The 15,652-nt window shown below is 34.4% G+C and overlaps 1 protein-coding gene across 5 annotated transcripts in view; it reads right to left on the minus strand.

Moving 5' to 3' along the window:
* Window positions 1–442: 442 nt before the first annotated feature.
* LRP1B (LDL receptor related protein 1B) overlaps window positions 443–15,652 on the minus strand; it is a 1,938,012-nt gene continuing 1,922,802 nt past the window's right edge. For 4 of the 5 annotated variants that reach the window (XM_084800259.1, XM_084800256.1, XM_084800258.1 and 1 more), the window contains 4 exons: window positions 6,640–6,730; window positions 5,625–5,769; window positions 3,908–4,006; window positions 443–2,534 (listed from right to left, as the gene is read on the minus strand). In XM_084800259.1, the coding sequence (XP_084656385.1) occupies window positions 2,394–2,534; window positions 3,908–4,006; window positions 5,625–5,769; window positions 6,640–6,730 (476 nt within the window). In that variant the 3' untranslated portion in view covers window positions 443–2,393. The remainder of the gene's footprint in view (window positions 2,535–3,907; window positions 4,007–5,624; window positions 5,770–6,639; window positions 6,731–15,652) is intronic. The other variant, XM_084800257.1, reaches the window with a different exon arrangement.

The raw sequence follows: 15,652 nt of genomic DNA on the forward strand, positions 1-15,652 counted from the left end.
ATTACAAAATATAATTATATAGAACTTAGGTAATAGGAATAGAGAATGAACAACAGAAGTAGTAGAGATTGAGGTTCATTAATTAAAATATTTTGTTCTGTTATGGCCAATGTAAATTTTCAACAAATAAAGGCTATTGACTTTGATGCACAGTTTTCCATATCATGGTAGAGTAAAACAATAGTGAACAGAGATGAAGGCAGGGCTCTCTTCAGTAAAAACACTTCTCTTGACTGTCGCTTTCACAAATGTCTAATGGAAGAAAGCAACTCATTAATGGTATGTCTTGCTTGCTGCACTTCCCATATTTTGCTATGATTAATATTAAAAGTAACAAAAGAAACTGCAGTCTGATATTCCATGTGTTAGACGAATACTGATGAGTGTGTCACTTAAAGTGAGGTTTGCATACAGCATCTTAAGGATGCTCACTCTCCCATGATGTGCATTGTTTTGGAAAGGGAAGGGAAAGGATAATGATGGCTTATTACAGTCATATTGCTGCACGTGTAACATATTTCTTTCAGGTGTAATTTGGAGTCCATCTTAAGAGCAAGAAGACAGTAAAGGGAAATTGTAAGGAAAACTTTCCACTTTAAAAGAAGAGAGAATGCTTCTTCAATTATGCTGTGAAAAATTATTCATTCCCTTTAAAATATGTTTTTGAAGATAATATTGGACTATTTAAACTATATAACAAAAGACTTTTTATCAGTTTAAAGACTACCAAACACAAACATTTAAATATGTAGAATTTCATTTAAATAAGTCAGTCAACAATTTTATAAAGTATTTAACACTTCATTGTAGAAACATAGGCAAAATGACTATTATAACCAAAATGAAAAATACTGTTCAATTTAAAAAATGTACTTAAACAAGAACCTGAAAAATTTTATGGTATGCATAACATTGTTCAAGCAAATCACACAAGTATTACATAAATCAATATCCTATAAAGGCCTCAGTATGGCAAAGTTTAGAAATAGGTAGTATGCATGCAGATAGTACAACAAAAAGTTTCCTTATAAAACAGCAGTTTTTAATGCTTGTACAAAGGGATAGAGAGCAACCACAAACATATTTCATCTGTTAGATTAATACATTATGACAGCTAAAAGTCAGTCATGTCTATCAGAGGGACAAAAACCCCCACAGCTTATGAATAAAACTTTTGTGCCTTTAAAGATATTTGTATAAAAATGCTATCTTTTCATACAACTTAAGTAAACCATATTTGTTATAATCAAAACCTGAAAACAAACAAAATGAATGCATCTGTGTGTTTGTATAATCAAAGAGGAACCAAATTACCAATGCTAATGGCACAGAGCAGACTCTCCACCTGACAACATGGCAAGTTAGTCTTATCACTTGAACGATCCTTGAATCATAGTTGAATTGGGAGGACAATTAATTAGTGATATGGTATCTGGAAAATATTTACCAATTACTATTATACAAAGAAAACTCTCTTTGAGCTAGCAAATAGTGTGCATTAACAAAACTAAACATTTCATCTATTTTGTGTGGTTTTCTAGTGCTCAGCATGATTTGGGTATGCTATTCATCCACATTATGAACATATTGGAAAGAAATGTATAAGACATGATGGCCATGTACTGCTGTGCTCTTGGCTGGATGTGTGTCTCAGGACTAAAGAAAGACACAAGTCCTATCCCACAGCAAGTGCTAGTAGTCCTGTCCTGGCTAAGTTTGCTATGTTCTATCAAGCTAAACATCACTGCTGTTAGGGGGGATATATGTTTTGTATATCACTGAGTCTATTACATTTTTGGAAAGCAAGGAATTTGTTTTCATGTGAGTTATTAATATTATGTATTTTAAAAAGTTTTTCCTCAAAAATTCCAGGACCTCTTTGTCATGTGAGACAAATTTCAAAGCAGGAGATGCTGAACTTGTAAGGCCTATGTATTCTCAGTCAAGTCTGAATCCGTGTTTATGGCCATGACGAAGTTTGTCCTTCCAATTCAACCAAAAATACAACAGCATTGTATTCAGACAAGAGGATGCTAAAGTGTAGAGTACTTTGCTGATAACGTAGAACCAAAAATTCTTATAAAATAGATTGCTCGTATTAACTCTACAAAGGAATATGTTGTTTTTTAATTTTTTAACAAATTCAAAGGTGTGTCATATCAGCAGCATTGTTGTAAGTTGTAGTGTAGTGCAGTTATTTTTCATTAAAAATACCATAAAAATGGTGAATCAATATTCATTAGCAAAAAAATAAAACCCCCAAAACTCAGAAAACAATTAACCAGGAAAAAGATAAAGAGATAATGCTGATGCTAAAATAAGTATAATACCATTGGAACATACAAAAGTAATCCTTATATTTTATACATTTATACAGCATAGAAAAATGTCCATTATGCCACTGTCTCTCTGATGCCAATTTCAATTTTCTTTGGAAGCAGTTCTTTCCGTTCATCCACACTTCCTAAGGAGTTTCGACAGTTCTGTCCATCCACATACAATTTTGCATATACTGGGTTGGAGTAATTTGTTGGCTGGAAGAGGAAGAAAATAAACCTAATTTTACTATCTTTTTTGACAACAATAATTAATTTGTAGTGAGTTTATTTTTAATAATAACATGTAATATAAAATGTATGTTCATAGATTTTAGTCTACTTTAATGTACAAACATTTTTAAGGTAGCTTGGAAGCCAAAAAGAAACTTTGGGGAAAAAAAAGTCAAAGCCAGTATGTCCTTGTGAAAATTATACTTACTATATATTTAATGGAAAATGTTAAACTTGACTATCAAAGATTTTATTTGGTCTTTCACCCAATGCCGCTACCTCTGACTGCTAGTGCAAGTCCTCAGAAGGCACACAAAGTATAGATGCAAAAATCATCTAACGGATTTGCTCTTCTAAATTTTTATGCGAATTAAAAATAAGTAAATGAAGAGAAGTCAAAATAACAAAATATATCAGTAAAGTGCCTTTAAAATAGAGTATTTTTGCTTCAAAGAGCCTATATGTACCTGCTGTGGAGGTACTTCTAGAATCTGCTAAGTAATCTTGAACTCATTGTCACCCGAGGTTTCACAGGCGTGGGTGCATTTGAAGAAAAAATAAGGCTAACAAAAGCAAGCTCTTTCTGTTGGAAATGACATTCAATATTCATTGTTGAAGAAACTTTGATTTAACACAAGAAAGTGCCAATTCACTTTTATTTTGATGGAGTTTTGGATTAGTTTGTGGTTTTCTTTTTTATGCAGTATTTTAACTTTAGTCACAGCAAGCAAATATGAAGTCCTTATAAGCATGCAAAGGAGACGCCTTTGGAGAGACAGTGAGATGAAAAGGGCTTGATGGTCAGGGCCAAGAGGTGAGTGGATCCTCTAAATTCACAGCCTACTGTTATGCTTAAAATGAGCTTTGTGACTATGGACAGAAAAGCTATTTCTCAACCCAAATAACTAAATCTTAAAAAGTGACTTAGATTTCATTAGGCCATCTCTAATTTATCAATATAAAGACATATTTAGTATTTAAGTATATTTTAATTTAGCTTCACATCATATACAATATTTATATATAAAAATCTCTCTGCCTACCTACATAACTACAACTAAATCAAAGAAAGTTAAATTAATGCACAATAAATTTCTTTCAGTATGTCTGGCTGCCCACACATTTTAAAATTCTTCCAAATCCCAGAGAGGACGTATCACCTACTTCATAGTTGGCCTAAACTGGTGACATGTTTATAAGCATTCTTGCATGGAAAGAACACAGCACAAAGTCTGTTTTGCAAACTCTTGTTAATTAAAATCACAATAAGGGCAAGTTCTGTCCAAGTCAAGCATGGGTTTATGAATGGCGAGGGTTTGCAATGGGATGGGAAGGAAAAGATGAGCGGTTTCTCTCACCCCAGAAGTTAGTGGTCCTTTCAAATCAGAGTTTAGGTAGATAGACGGTGCTGTGTGTGGGAGCTTGAAAGCACTGGGCCCTGCCCCTATGTACCTGGACTGTACATAAACAGAAAATTTTATCTCATCTAAAGTCATTGAAACATTTTTCACTGATACAAAATATAAGTAACTGCTACAACTAATATAAAACACTCTTTGTCCACAAGCCACATAAGGAGGATTATGTTAACATGCAGAACTAGAGATCTGTGTCCATCCCATAGGTGAGAACCATGGTTAGGTCCACATTCCTGATGCACACTCTGCTTAAAGCGTCTCATTGGTTTGCTCTGGATATACACCAGTGAAGTCTTTGACATTGAAAATTCAGAAATCAGAAAATAATCTTTCTTGAAGACTCAACTATCCTCTTCTAACAGTTCATCACCACTTTATAATATCAGGATAAAGATAAAATTTCAAGATTCATTTGCCAATTTAAAGTTTCTGTTTAAAAGTCTATGTTTAAAACTAAAACAGTCTCTGTGCAAGGTCACTGCTTTTATGCTTCATTGCACATATAGGCAGAATTACTCAGTTACTATCATCATATTCATAATATATTCGTGCTTAATAATTATATTATTCATGAACATTAGAAGAACATAGATATACCAAAGAGCATATGTATGTTAAAAATGCTTCAGCATCAACTGCTAATATTAGGCAACCTCAGATGTGCATCAAAGAGAAGAGTTTTTGCTAAAGACTAACATAAGTTACATCAATTTAGTCTTTTAATACTTTCCCACTAAAGTCTCCTATTAGAAATTTATAAAAAATGTAATTGTGGGTCTATGAGTTTGAATGTAGACCCAATCATTTTTTAAATTCATCACACTTTTGAATAAGAAATTCAAGTACTGCTGAAATAATTTCTAGTGTAAAATATACAAGTATTCCTTTCTGTATATTTCAAATTATTCCACCATCAGTTCTATTTTATCAATTTGATTAAAGATACCTTTATTTTTAATCAGAGGCAAGCATATCTGCAATATAATTTGTATTTGATTACATCAAACAATTGTGACACAATCTACTTGATCATTATGGATGCTGTGATCTGGCTTTCTCTACCTGTTAAGATGTCAGTTGTAATGTAGTTACCTTTAATGCAACAATTCATAGCTACATCCAAACATTACAGACCACCTAGAATCAAGTCTATTTTTCAAGAAGGCTTTCTTTTTCATATAAAAATTCTTAAGGATGACAAACACACTTGATCTTTCAATATCAAGTAAAATATACTACATTAAGGTTAGTGGTACATGTTTCATGAAAAGTTACAATGTAAGAGTTTGTCATTTGATAACATGTAAAATTAGCCCTAATGAAAATGATTATAATCTTTCCTTTAGAAGAGCCTAGATAACTCAATATATCTTAAACTCTTCTACTATAATTGTAAATATTACAAATGCATGATTTAATTCAGAAAACTACAGTGTTTTGTTTTGTTTTGTTTTGTTTTGTTTTTTTAACCAAATAACCCAATTGAGAAATGGGGCTTGGAACTAAACAGAGAATTCTCAACAGAGGAATATCAAATGGCTGAGAAACACTTAAAGAAATGCTCAACCTCCTTAATCATCAGGGAAATGCAAATCAAAACAACTCTGAGATTCCATCTTACACCCATCAGGAATGTTAAGATCTTAAGACGTATTACCTTTACTGGATCTATCATGAAACTTGGTTCTAAAAGACCCCCGTCACTGTGGTCATGGTCTACTTCATACATATTGTATGATGGATTGCCGATTTCTACATTTATTCCTCCATTGATGATAGGTTCTCTTCTAATTGTCTTTGTTCTACAAGATATGTACACAGATAAGAATCAATCATACAGTCACCAGAATTTAAGTTTCATACTATTAAAGCAATTACTGATTTGCTTACATCGTATAACTGAAAAGAAATTCAGAATGGAAATACAGTTGACAAAATTTTGATATTTGAGAATTTTTCCAACCGCAAAGAGTAGAAATCTCATAATTTGACCATTTATTTTTCAGTGAATATGATTTAACACAAGAACATATTCAACTAAAAGTCTCCTGAACACAATACTACTTTAGTGAAAAATTCACAATTCAATTGTAAGTGAAATTTCTATTTTTTTCCCCTCTGGATTGAAAGTTAATTAACACAAATATGATAAAGAAACTATTCAATGTCTTGTTTATAACTTCCAACTCAATGTCTTGAATTCTACTTCTCAAACTCACATTTTCCAGATTATTCCACATCTATGCAGCTGCATAGCTTCTACTCCTTGGAAGATAAAGTAAATTAATGCATATTACCCATTAAGAGTATATTTTCTGACAGCTTGCATAGTAAATTATACTTATACCAACAATTATATACAGTAAAGTAGTAAGACAATTTTCAGATATTCTTGTTCATGCAAGGAAACTTCACTAAAAATGTAAATTTCTACAGAAATTGTCAATAATATGCCGATGTTAGTTTCATTAGACTATATATGTGGAATGATTCTCTCAACATAAAATGAAAGAATATTTGTAAAGTTGTAATGATTTTAAAAGTAATAAAAGTAAATAAGCTGAGAAATGGTTTTATGATTGGAATAATCAATCCTGGTTTTTAAGGAAAAATATTTCTGCCATTTTCATAGGCTCAGTCACCACAGATAAATCCAGAGTGTGGCATCTTACCTTCTTTTTCTCTTACAAACCACTAAGCCAATCACTAGGGTGGTTACCAAGGTCACCAAGAGGACAAGAGGCACAATGATAGCAATGCTCCCTGGGAAAAAAAAATGATCAGTTGATGAACAAATAAAGTGATATAAAGATTAGTAGGATAAACCTCCCACACTAAGTCATTTCAACACTAATATGAATAAACATAAAACAAACATCTACATCCTGAGGTCATAACTATTTTACTAAAAACATCTTACTAAAGAGTCTGTTGGGATGGTTGGTTAGCTATCTTTTATTTGTAAGTTTCATTGAAGGACCAGACATGTAGTGGCAGGTTGATGATTCTGAATCACTGATTACCATCACGTGTATGAACATGCAATGATGAAAATATACATTGTAAGTAAATGATGTCTGAATATATTTGCATTAAATTTTATTGGCCACAGCTCCACAAATAAGGTATTGTTCTGTAAGCTACAACTATAATTACCCACCATACCTCTGGAAATTCAAATGGCAGCATGGTAAAGTACTACAGACATGACAGGGTTATTTTTTGTTTGTTTGTTTTATTTTTTGTTTGTTTGTTTGTTTGTTTTTTTTTTGGTTACTCTTTGGATATACATGTACGGTAACATTAGTTTCATGAATTTCTTTGAGGTGAGACTTGAGTAGGTTACCCAAACTCTGATTTAAGCTTCTGCCATTAAATAGGTGCCAAGAATAATAATTAGAGCTCTGACACTTCTGGACACCATGTTCAGGCACACCCAGTGGCACATACATATACATACATGTAGACAAACAGTTGTTCAAGTAACATGAGATGAATACATACTCAATTTTAAAAGAAGAATCAGACAGCTTTTAGCTTATTTATTTAAAAAAATAGCTATTGGTGTTCTTTTTTATTTTTACGATCTCAACTCCAGAATAGTTTCAGAAAACTACTTATGGAGCCTTGACTTATGTTGGAAATGTCTTTAAGTTCCTGGAAATTATCTTAGTGTCTATAATTTTAATCTTGGTCATTTAATGTTTTTAATTTTCTGCTTCTGATCATAAGAAAAATCAGAGTAACATTGTTTTTCATTCATAGGTAGGAAGTGTGCTGAGGTAGTGATTCTATTAAGCAGGGGCATTTCTAGAATCTCTACCCTGTGCTGGTAACGTAACCAGAGAGTGGTACCCGAGGGTTATATTCAAGGAACGATAGGAAGAAGCAGGATGCAAGGGCCATTTCAAAGAAGGAACATTACGTAGTGCTTTCGAGCAACCAGTGTTAGCTTTTCGCTAAGCTAACACCCAGCACATATGAAACTAGGCTTTGATAGGCATTCACTGATTGAGTCCAAGTAGCATACCTAACAATTAACCTAGAAATAATGAAATCCGACTTTTAATTAAAATTTAAGACATCTATGAATAGAATATCAAAAGTTATTATATTATATGAAATTTTCTCCACATATGCGTGTTGGTATAAAATTCTAGTGAAGCAGATAATCATCACATTCTACACAAGGTACAGACACTTTATAGGAGAGATTAATGTTTCAATAGTTACAGATAGAGGTTGTCTAAGTGAGAGATTGCTGGAAGTCAATTACCAAAATATCTGAAAATGTTCATTTAAAAATATTCATGTATGAGCAAATATTCTTGTTGTGTGCTGGAGCCAAGAAACCTACAGGAAGAACATTATGACAGGCAGATCTGGGCCCAGGGGTCCTGCTCAAACTATGGCACCAGCCAAGGACAATACAGGCAGTAAACTTCGAACCCCTACCCAGATCTAACCAATAGACAAGACATTCTCCACCATTGAGTGGAGAGTGGAGACTGACTTTCACACGAACTATGGTGCCCCATATTTGACCATGTCCCCTGGATGGGGAGGCCTGGTGGCACTCAGAGAAAGGATAGCAGGCTACCAAGAAGAGACTTGATACCCTATGAGCATATATAGGTGGAGGAGGTCCCCCTCAGTCACAGTCATAAGGGAGGAGAGTAAGGAGAAAATAGGAGGGAGGGAGGAATGGGAGGATACAAGGTACGGGATAACAATTGAGATGTAATATGGATAAATTAATAAAATATATTTTAAAATATTCATGTATGTTAGCATCTAGGCTTATAAACTCAAGAAATATGTATTGTCAGATACATTTACATATGTATCTACCTATATATGTCTACACATTTGGCTTCAATATAATATTTTACGTTTGTTCTGAGAAAGTGAACCTTATGTGAACATGTATTTTCTTAGCAATTAATGAAGGCAGACTATCAGGCAGCTTTGATGCAATTAATAGTTATTTATAAATTTTAAGTATCAAAAAATAAGTGTGTTTCCTCTTACTATATCATTTTAACTGATTGATCTTCATGTGAAAAATACCTTTACTTCATTGTACATTATTTTCCCATTAAAAATTAGAATATCATTTAATGTATAAAGCTAACCAATATTAGACCCAAAGTATACATTTCTTCCTTCTCAGGGTAATTGTAATTTATTTATAAATTTATATATTTACCTGTTCTACATCCTTTCTGCCATTCCACATGTTAGAGGTATTAATTATGCATTACAGAAAACTAAGCATCACTTTTACTTTTAATTTCCCTACTACCGATGGTAGCTGCAATCCCTACACATTGTGGAGCTCTGTTTAAGAGCCCAGACATCTGGTATGTTTATGCAACCAAGCAAGGTAACTGAAATAATGGTTAGTGTTGATAAAAAATATAGATAGCATTTTGCTTTTATTTTTTTATGAAACATTAATAGAAAAAACTGGTATAAGTGTAAATAATCTAAAATATATAGCTAACCAACGACTTTTCTTCAGCTCCTTTTCCTCCATTTGTTTTGTCCTATCTGTTTTGTCTTGGCTATTTAGTTATTTTTATTATTAATTTTAGGTGCCTGTGTGTATCCTAATGAGCAAGAAATGGTGTGGCTTTGGGTGGGATAAAAAGTAAGGAGGATCTGGGAGGATTTGGTGGAGGAGAATTAATAATCACACTATATCATATTAAAAGATCTATTTACAATAGAAGTCCGTTTCAATGTAACGTGGTAACCAGAAAATATGTTTTTAGTGTATCCTATAAAATTGATTTTTAGTAGAACACAAAAAGTTGGTTGTTGGCAACTGATTGAAAGTGAGAGGGTAGGGGAAACAAACTTAGTATCATAGTGAACAGAATAGGTCTTATTTGCAATGTGGTTCTGAAGATTTTTTTTCCTTGAAAAGCAGTCCTGTATTTTACCTGAAGCCACAGAGTCAAGGTACTTCTTGTCAAAACATATTAGCAATGCTAACTTGGATAAACTGTCTCAGGTTATTCACTTATGAAGTACATGTTATATTTGATCATTATTATATATTGATGTAGTTATCACTGTACTGATAATATAGAAAGTGTTGCTAAACCTGCTTAAGGAATGATTTCACTTTAACACTCTCTGTCCTAATATTGCACACATTCACAATATATTTGTGCAAATCATTTTTGTTCCCTTTGAGGGTAAAACTTTTACTTCTTTTTCTCTGTAAATAGTACAGTTAGTTCTTTAGATGACCTGAGAATCATATGTTCAGTTATCTTTTAACAAAGACATCATAACCTGAACTTTACCTTTGTTCTGTGGATATGCATGCACTTCTTCTAATGCACATAGGGATGAAACAAACAGGTTAAACATGGCATCCTGTGGGCAAAGTGGTAATCATTTTAATCCATGTATAGCATTTGGGAGGCAGAGGCAGAGGCAGAGGCAGAGGCAGAGGCAGAGGCAGAGGCAGAGGCAGAGGCAGAGGCAGAGACAGGTAGACCTATGTGATTTTGAGGCCAACTTGGTTAACATAGCAAGTTTCTGGATAGCCGGGGATACGTAAAGAACCTGCCTCAAAACAACAAAAACAAGCATAACAACAAAGTGAATGGCATCTAAATACTACCTTATAGAAGGTAGACAATTCCTGGGAACATAAAGAAATTGCCATCCCGAGGACCATAAGAACTAGCTCCTGAGACGAGAAGGAAGGGTACTCCATGGCCTAAGAGAGGATGAAAACGCAGGGATTGAGGCACCAGATTGGAGTGAAGAATGGATAGTTGGGAGGACATGTAGCATCCAGGAAAAAAGAAGGGATACTAGGAAATCATGAGGTGGTGATTTATCCTACTGAAGAAAAAGAGATGATACTGAAAAACAATATAGGAAGAAACGTGCCAAGAATACATTGTTTGGTTCAATTTAAGAGAAAGAATACAAGCTTCATATATCATATAACTTATCTGTCTATGTGCCTAGGTTAATTTTGTAACTATCTAAAATGTCAGTTGTTTTGGTGGAGAAAAATTGGAAGAATTTGTGTGTGAGATTTTTAAGGAATATAGGGTGTAAGTAACAGACTGAGGAGAACACAGAAATAACTTGGGATTTCAAATAATTATCACAGGATTTACAGCTGAGGTCTGGAAATCAAGACTTGCCAAGGATACTAAATCTAGAGAAAAGGGCAGTGAATATAGCCACAGGAGTTAGAAGACACCCAGCGAAAAGGAGCAGCTAATGAGTTATCCACAGATATTGAAAGCAGGAGCATCACAAAAGGAAGTTAGGTTTGTTTAAGGTGATCAATAGTTCCTGTGTCACCAAGATGTCTGTCAGATATATTGGGAGAGAACGCTAAAGATGATGCACCAATGTTATATACAGAATTTTGGGTGACTATTCAGGTAGCAAACTGCGTTCTCAGTGTACTCAGGTAATCAATTTTATTCATGCTTAAGTCTCTGATGTGGTTGAAGACCAGATAGTTTAGTTTCACAATGAAGCTTAGTTGTTTAGGGGTTAAGATGTTTTTAGGTCTAGATAGATGTTTTAAGTTGATAATGATGAGATATGATAGATATTGATTTATATTAAAAATTTTAGACACACCAAGTTAAGAAAGATGTTTTCTTCAAGGCTGTCAAATAAAAATAGCCAAAAAACTAAGTATGTAATATCCAAATAATTCCACATTGTGCCATGGTTCTTCTTGCTATATGTAGTTTTTTAATATATGTATAGTAATATAAATGTATATGTAAAATATTTAATAAAAAAGAGAGAGAGAGGACTGATGTAGAAATGCTTAGAATCATTAAGGTAAAAGAAAGATTGTTTATTTTTGCACCATTATCTCACTATCTGCTTTAGGATGGCTTCAAACATATCATATAACCCAAATCAGCTTCAATCTGGTAGCAATTCTCTTGCCTCTGCATCCAGTTTCTGGGATAACAGGTGCACATTGCCATGCCTAAAAAGATAGCATCTTGCTTATTTAAAAAAAAAAATGAGAGCATAAATTAGGCCAGTTTTGGCATTTTAGAGGATATTCTACATTTTAGAACAAGATAATGAGGTAACCTGCTGTCCTTCCTCTGAGTGCCACCAGGTCTCCCCCTCCAGGGAAAATGGTCAAATATGTGGCACCAGAGTATGTGAGAAAGTCATATACCCTATGAGCATACACAGGGGGAGGAAATCCCTCTCAGGAACTGTCATAGGGGAGGGGCATAAGGGGAAAATGAGAGGGAGGGAAGAATGGGAGGAGACAAGGGATGGGAAAACCATTGAGATGTAACAAGAACAAATTAATAAAATAATATATATCTTGGAAAAAAAGAAAGTTTCATATGGATGTTGACAGCTGTTCGATTGTTTGGACAGTTATCATCTATAGACATGTATTTACATAAAAAACCAAAAAAAAAAGATAATGACATAAAATGTCATAAAATTATTGGAATTTTATTTTCCAATTTTATTCGCATTCTCAAAAGAAAGTGTGAACTGCTGTTAAAATTATAAAGCATTAGATATCACATCCTAGCTGAGTGAAGCTCACCATGAAGTGGCTGCAGAAGTGTACCATCCATCATGTGCCAGTGTCACTCTGTTCCCTCCGTTTGTCCTTCTGCAAGTAACATCAATGACTTCCATTCCTTTGGGCATGTTTGTGTTCCCAGAGTTACTGTACCTCATGGTCATGAACCTCCCGTCCTTTCTATACACTCAAATCAAAACCACTTGTGACCATAGTCAATACCTGCCAGGTTCTAGTTTGCCTCCTCTCCCTCAAAGAAAGCACCAAATATCTTCATTTGTTCTAAACATGTATGCTCACTTATTTCATTTAATTTTCTGTCTCCTGCTAGAGCCTGAGCTTCTCCTCATCACACAGAGTAACCCATGGTACTTTTTGCCCTCTTCTTAGGGCCCTACTACAGTGTTTGGACTTCAGGACAAGTTTTATAAGTCACGGCTTTGGAAGAATTAGAAGAAAGACATCACTGTATTAGTAATATTTCCATATTTTCATATTTCAGAATCTTGGTATCATGTAGTCTGTTTTTTGTTTTTTTGTTTTTTGTTTTTGTTTTTTTTGTTTTTGTTTTTTTGTCAAAGAGGAAAGCTGGAATAAAATAACTGAGGATGATTCAGAAAAGACCTAAAAGGATATGTCTCTTGCTGCAGTAAAGACAAGAGATCTCTCCAATATTGCCATCACACAATGCTGAGTATATTTTATCTTCTTGAATTTTAGCATATACTACAGATAACACAACTCAGAATGTGAGCACCACTCTCTAAAATTTTATGTGAATTTAAAATAGGAACATGTAATGGCATCTCTCATTCTGAGTTTGAAATTACTCAGACAAGACAGAGTAGCTTTTCAAATGGAGTCTGCATACAAAGTTCTGGAATAACAGTTCTGCATAATTACTCGACCTGGTGTTGCAGGCCTTTTGAGGTATCAAGACCCAGCAGTCACATGTACTCCTACTTGGAGATGAATATGAAAGCTGTGCATAAGTTAGCGAGTGCATTTCCATGTGGAGAGACAAGAACTGTCAAAGAAATGCTTAGTGCTCCTGACCAGGTTGGATCTTATGTGGCTGAATGTGGTGATTTACATGACAGTGTCCCTAGGAGGCTCAGCTGTTTGAACACGTGATCTCCGGGTGGCACTTTGGGTCACTTTAGTAAGTGTGACCTTGTTGGAGGATGTGTGTCACAGGATGGGCTTCTTCTGTTCCATCGCCATGAGCTTCAACTCTCTGTATCCACAGGTGCAGTTAATTACTTTCTTCCTTTAGTGTCTGAGCTCACAGAGTTTTAAATCACAGCAAGGGGCAAGCCAACAACACTTGAAATTTCTTCATTGTTTTATTTGGAAGTGTAAACTGCAATCCCACTCTTCTTCATGGACAGATGGCTTCTGCTCATGTTTAAGTAATACTCAACAAACATTCAGAATCACTCAAAATTTCCTTGGGAGAATAAGAACAACACCCCTACTTCAGCAAGCTGCACTTTCCTTCCACTCAGAACAACTGACATGAGCTTTTTTTGTTTTGGTGTTATGTTTTTATGTTTTGGCTTTTTTTTTTCCTTTGTGTAGAAATGTCTAACAATAAGCACTCTTTACTTAGAAGCTACCCATAAATAAAAGTGTTTAAAAACTGACACCCCAAGTAGAAGGTTATTGTTGCAGACTGTATAATAAGATCAAAGATAACTGCATTGTCTTGGTAAAGTAACTGAACTCAAGAAGGCTTTCTGTGAGAAAGCACACATTGAGGAAATTGTATAAATCTTAAATGTCTCTTTCGTTTGAACGAAGACCATTCCCTGAGCCTGGCTTTTCTTCCTATGGGCTGGAACATTGTTGAACACCCCACACAGCAAACTCTGTCAGAGCATGGCTTAAATTATGGTTACCTTGTAGCAATCATGATTATTCTCATGCATGACTTAAGAATCTGGACTGTGGGGGAAAAAAAAAGAACCTAGACTGTGAACTAACAGTTTAATCTTATGTTTTGTCTTTTCCTCTTTTAAGAATAAGTGTAGTAAATTTCTAGTAGAAAGAATGTTGTTGGTTCTTTCTGTACAGTTGCTCTGGGAGAGGTGTTCTCCAGCACTTGGCAGACAGTTCAATCATCTTCTAATAAAATCACTTCTTGGGTAAGTGGCTCCTTTTATGATAATGTAACATCTGAATAGCTAAAAAGCCTTTACTACCCAATGATAATTTCATTAATATATGGACTTTCAGTGAGTGAGAAAAAGAAATGTTTCAGAGCCAGGGACAGCACTACTGGGATCATCTTCCTACACCCGACGGGCTGTTTCAAGACTGTTTTATGTAATCTAACATATTTTATTCCATAAGAGCTTGTTGAGCATGCAAATGTTTGGATATCCTACTCTTAGTGAAAACACCTGAAACGTCCTTCTCCAGGCCACTTTCTATGGGGAAAATATTCTCTGAGGATGCTTTTCAGAAAAAAAAAAATTGAAAATTTAGTAGACGTTCTAATCTTGTTATTTCCTTTTAGATATTTTCACTAATGGTTAAAATTACTTTTGCTGTGAAATAATCTGTACTTCCTATAAATTAGACCATTGGGAAATTTTACTAAAGGAAGGATTAAAGCAACTTACCATATCAATATTGCCTTTAAAATTCGGTTTTCCTACTGTGCCAACCAAGGACAATATATGCAGTAAACAATTGAACCCCTATTCAGATCTAGTCAATGGACAGAACATCCTCCACAGTTGTGTGGAGAGCAGGGACTGACTCTGACATGAACTCTGGTGCCCCATATTTGACCACTTCCCCTTGGTGGGGAAGCCTGGGGAGGAATAGGGTGAAAAGGGGAGGGAGGGAGGAACTGGAGGCGACAAGTAAGGGGATGTAATATGAATAAAATAATAATAAAAAACAAATAAAATAAAATTCTGTATTTTCTACATGCTTATAATTTAAACTGTATTGCTATCATTATTATTTTTAAAAATACATTTTAATCCCAGCACTCAGGAGGCAGAGGCAGGCAGATCACTGTGAGTTCTAGGACAGCCTGGTCTACAGAGTGTGTTCAGGACAGCCAGGGCTACACAGAGAAACCCTGTCTTCAAAAACCAAACACCAAA

The sequence above is a fragment of the Acomys minous genome (assembly GCF_964271855.1).
Source record: "Acomys minous genome assembly, chromosome: 10".
In the NCBI taxonomy this organism is placed as follows: Eukaryota; Metazoa; Chordata; class Mammalia; order Rodentia; family Muridae; genus Acomys; species Acomys minous.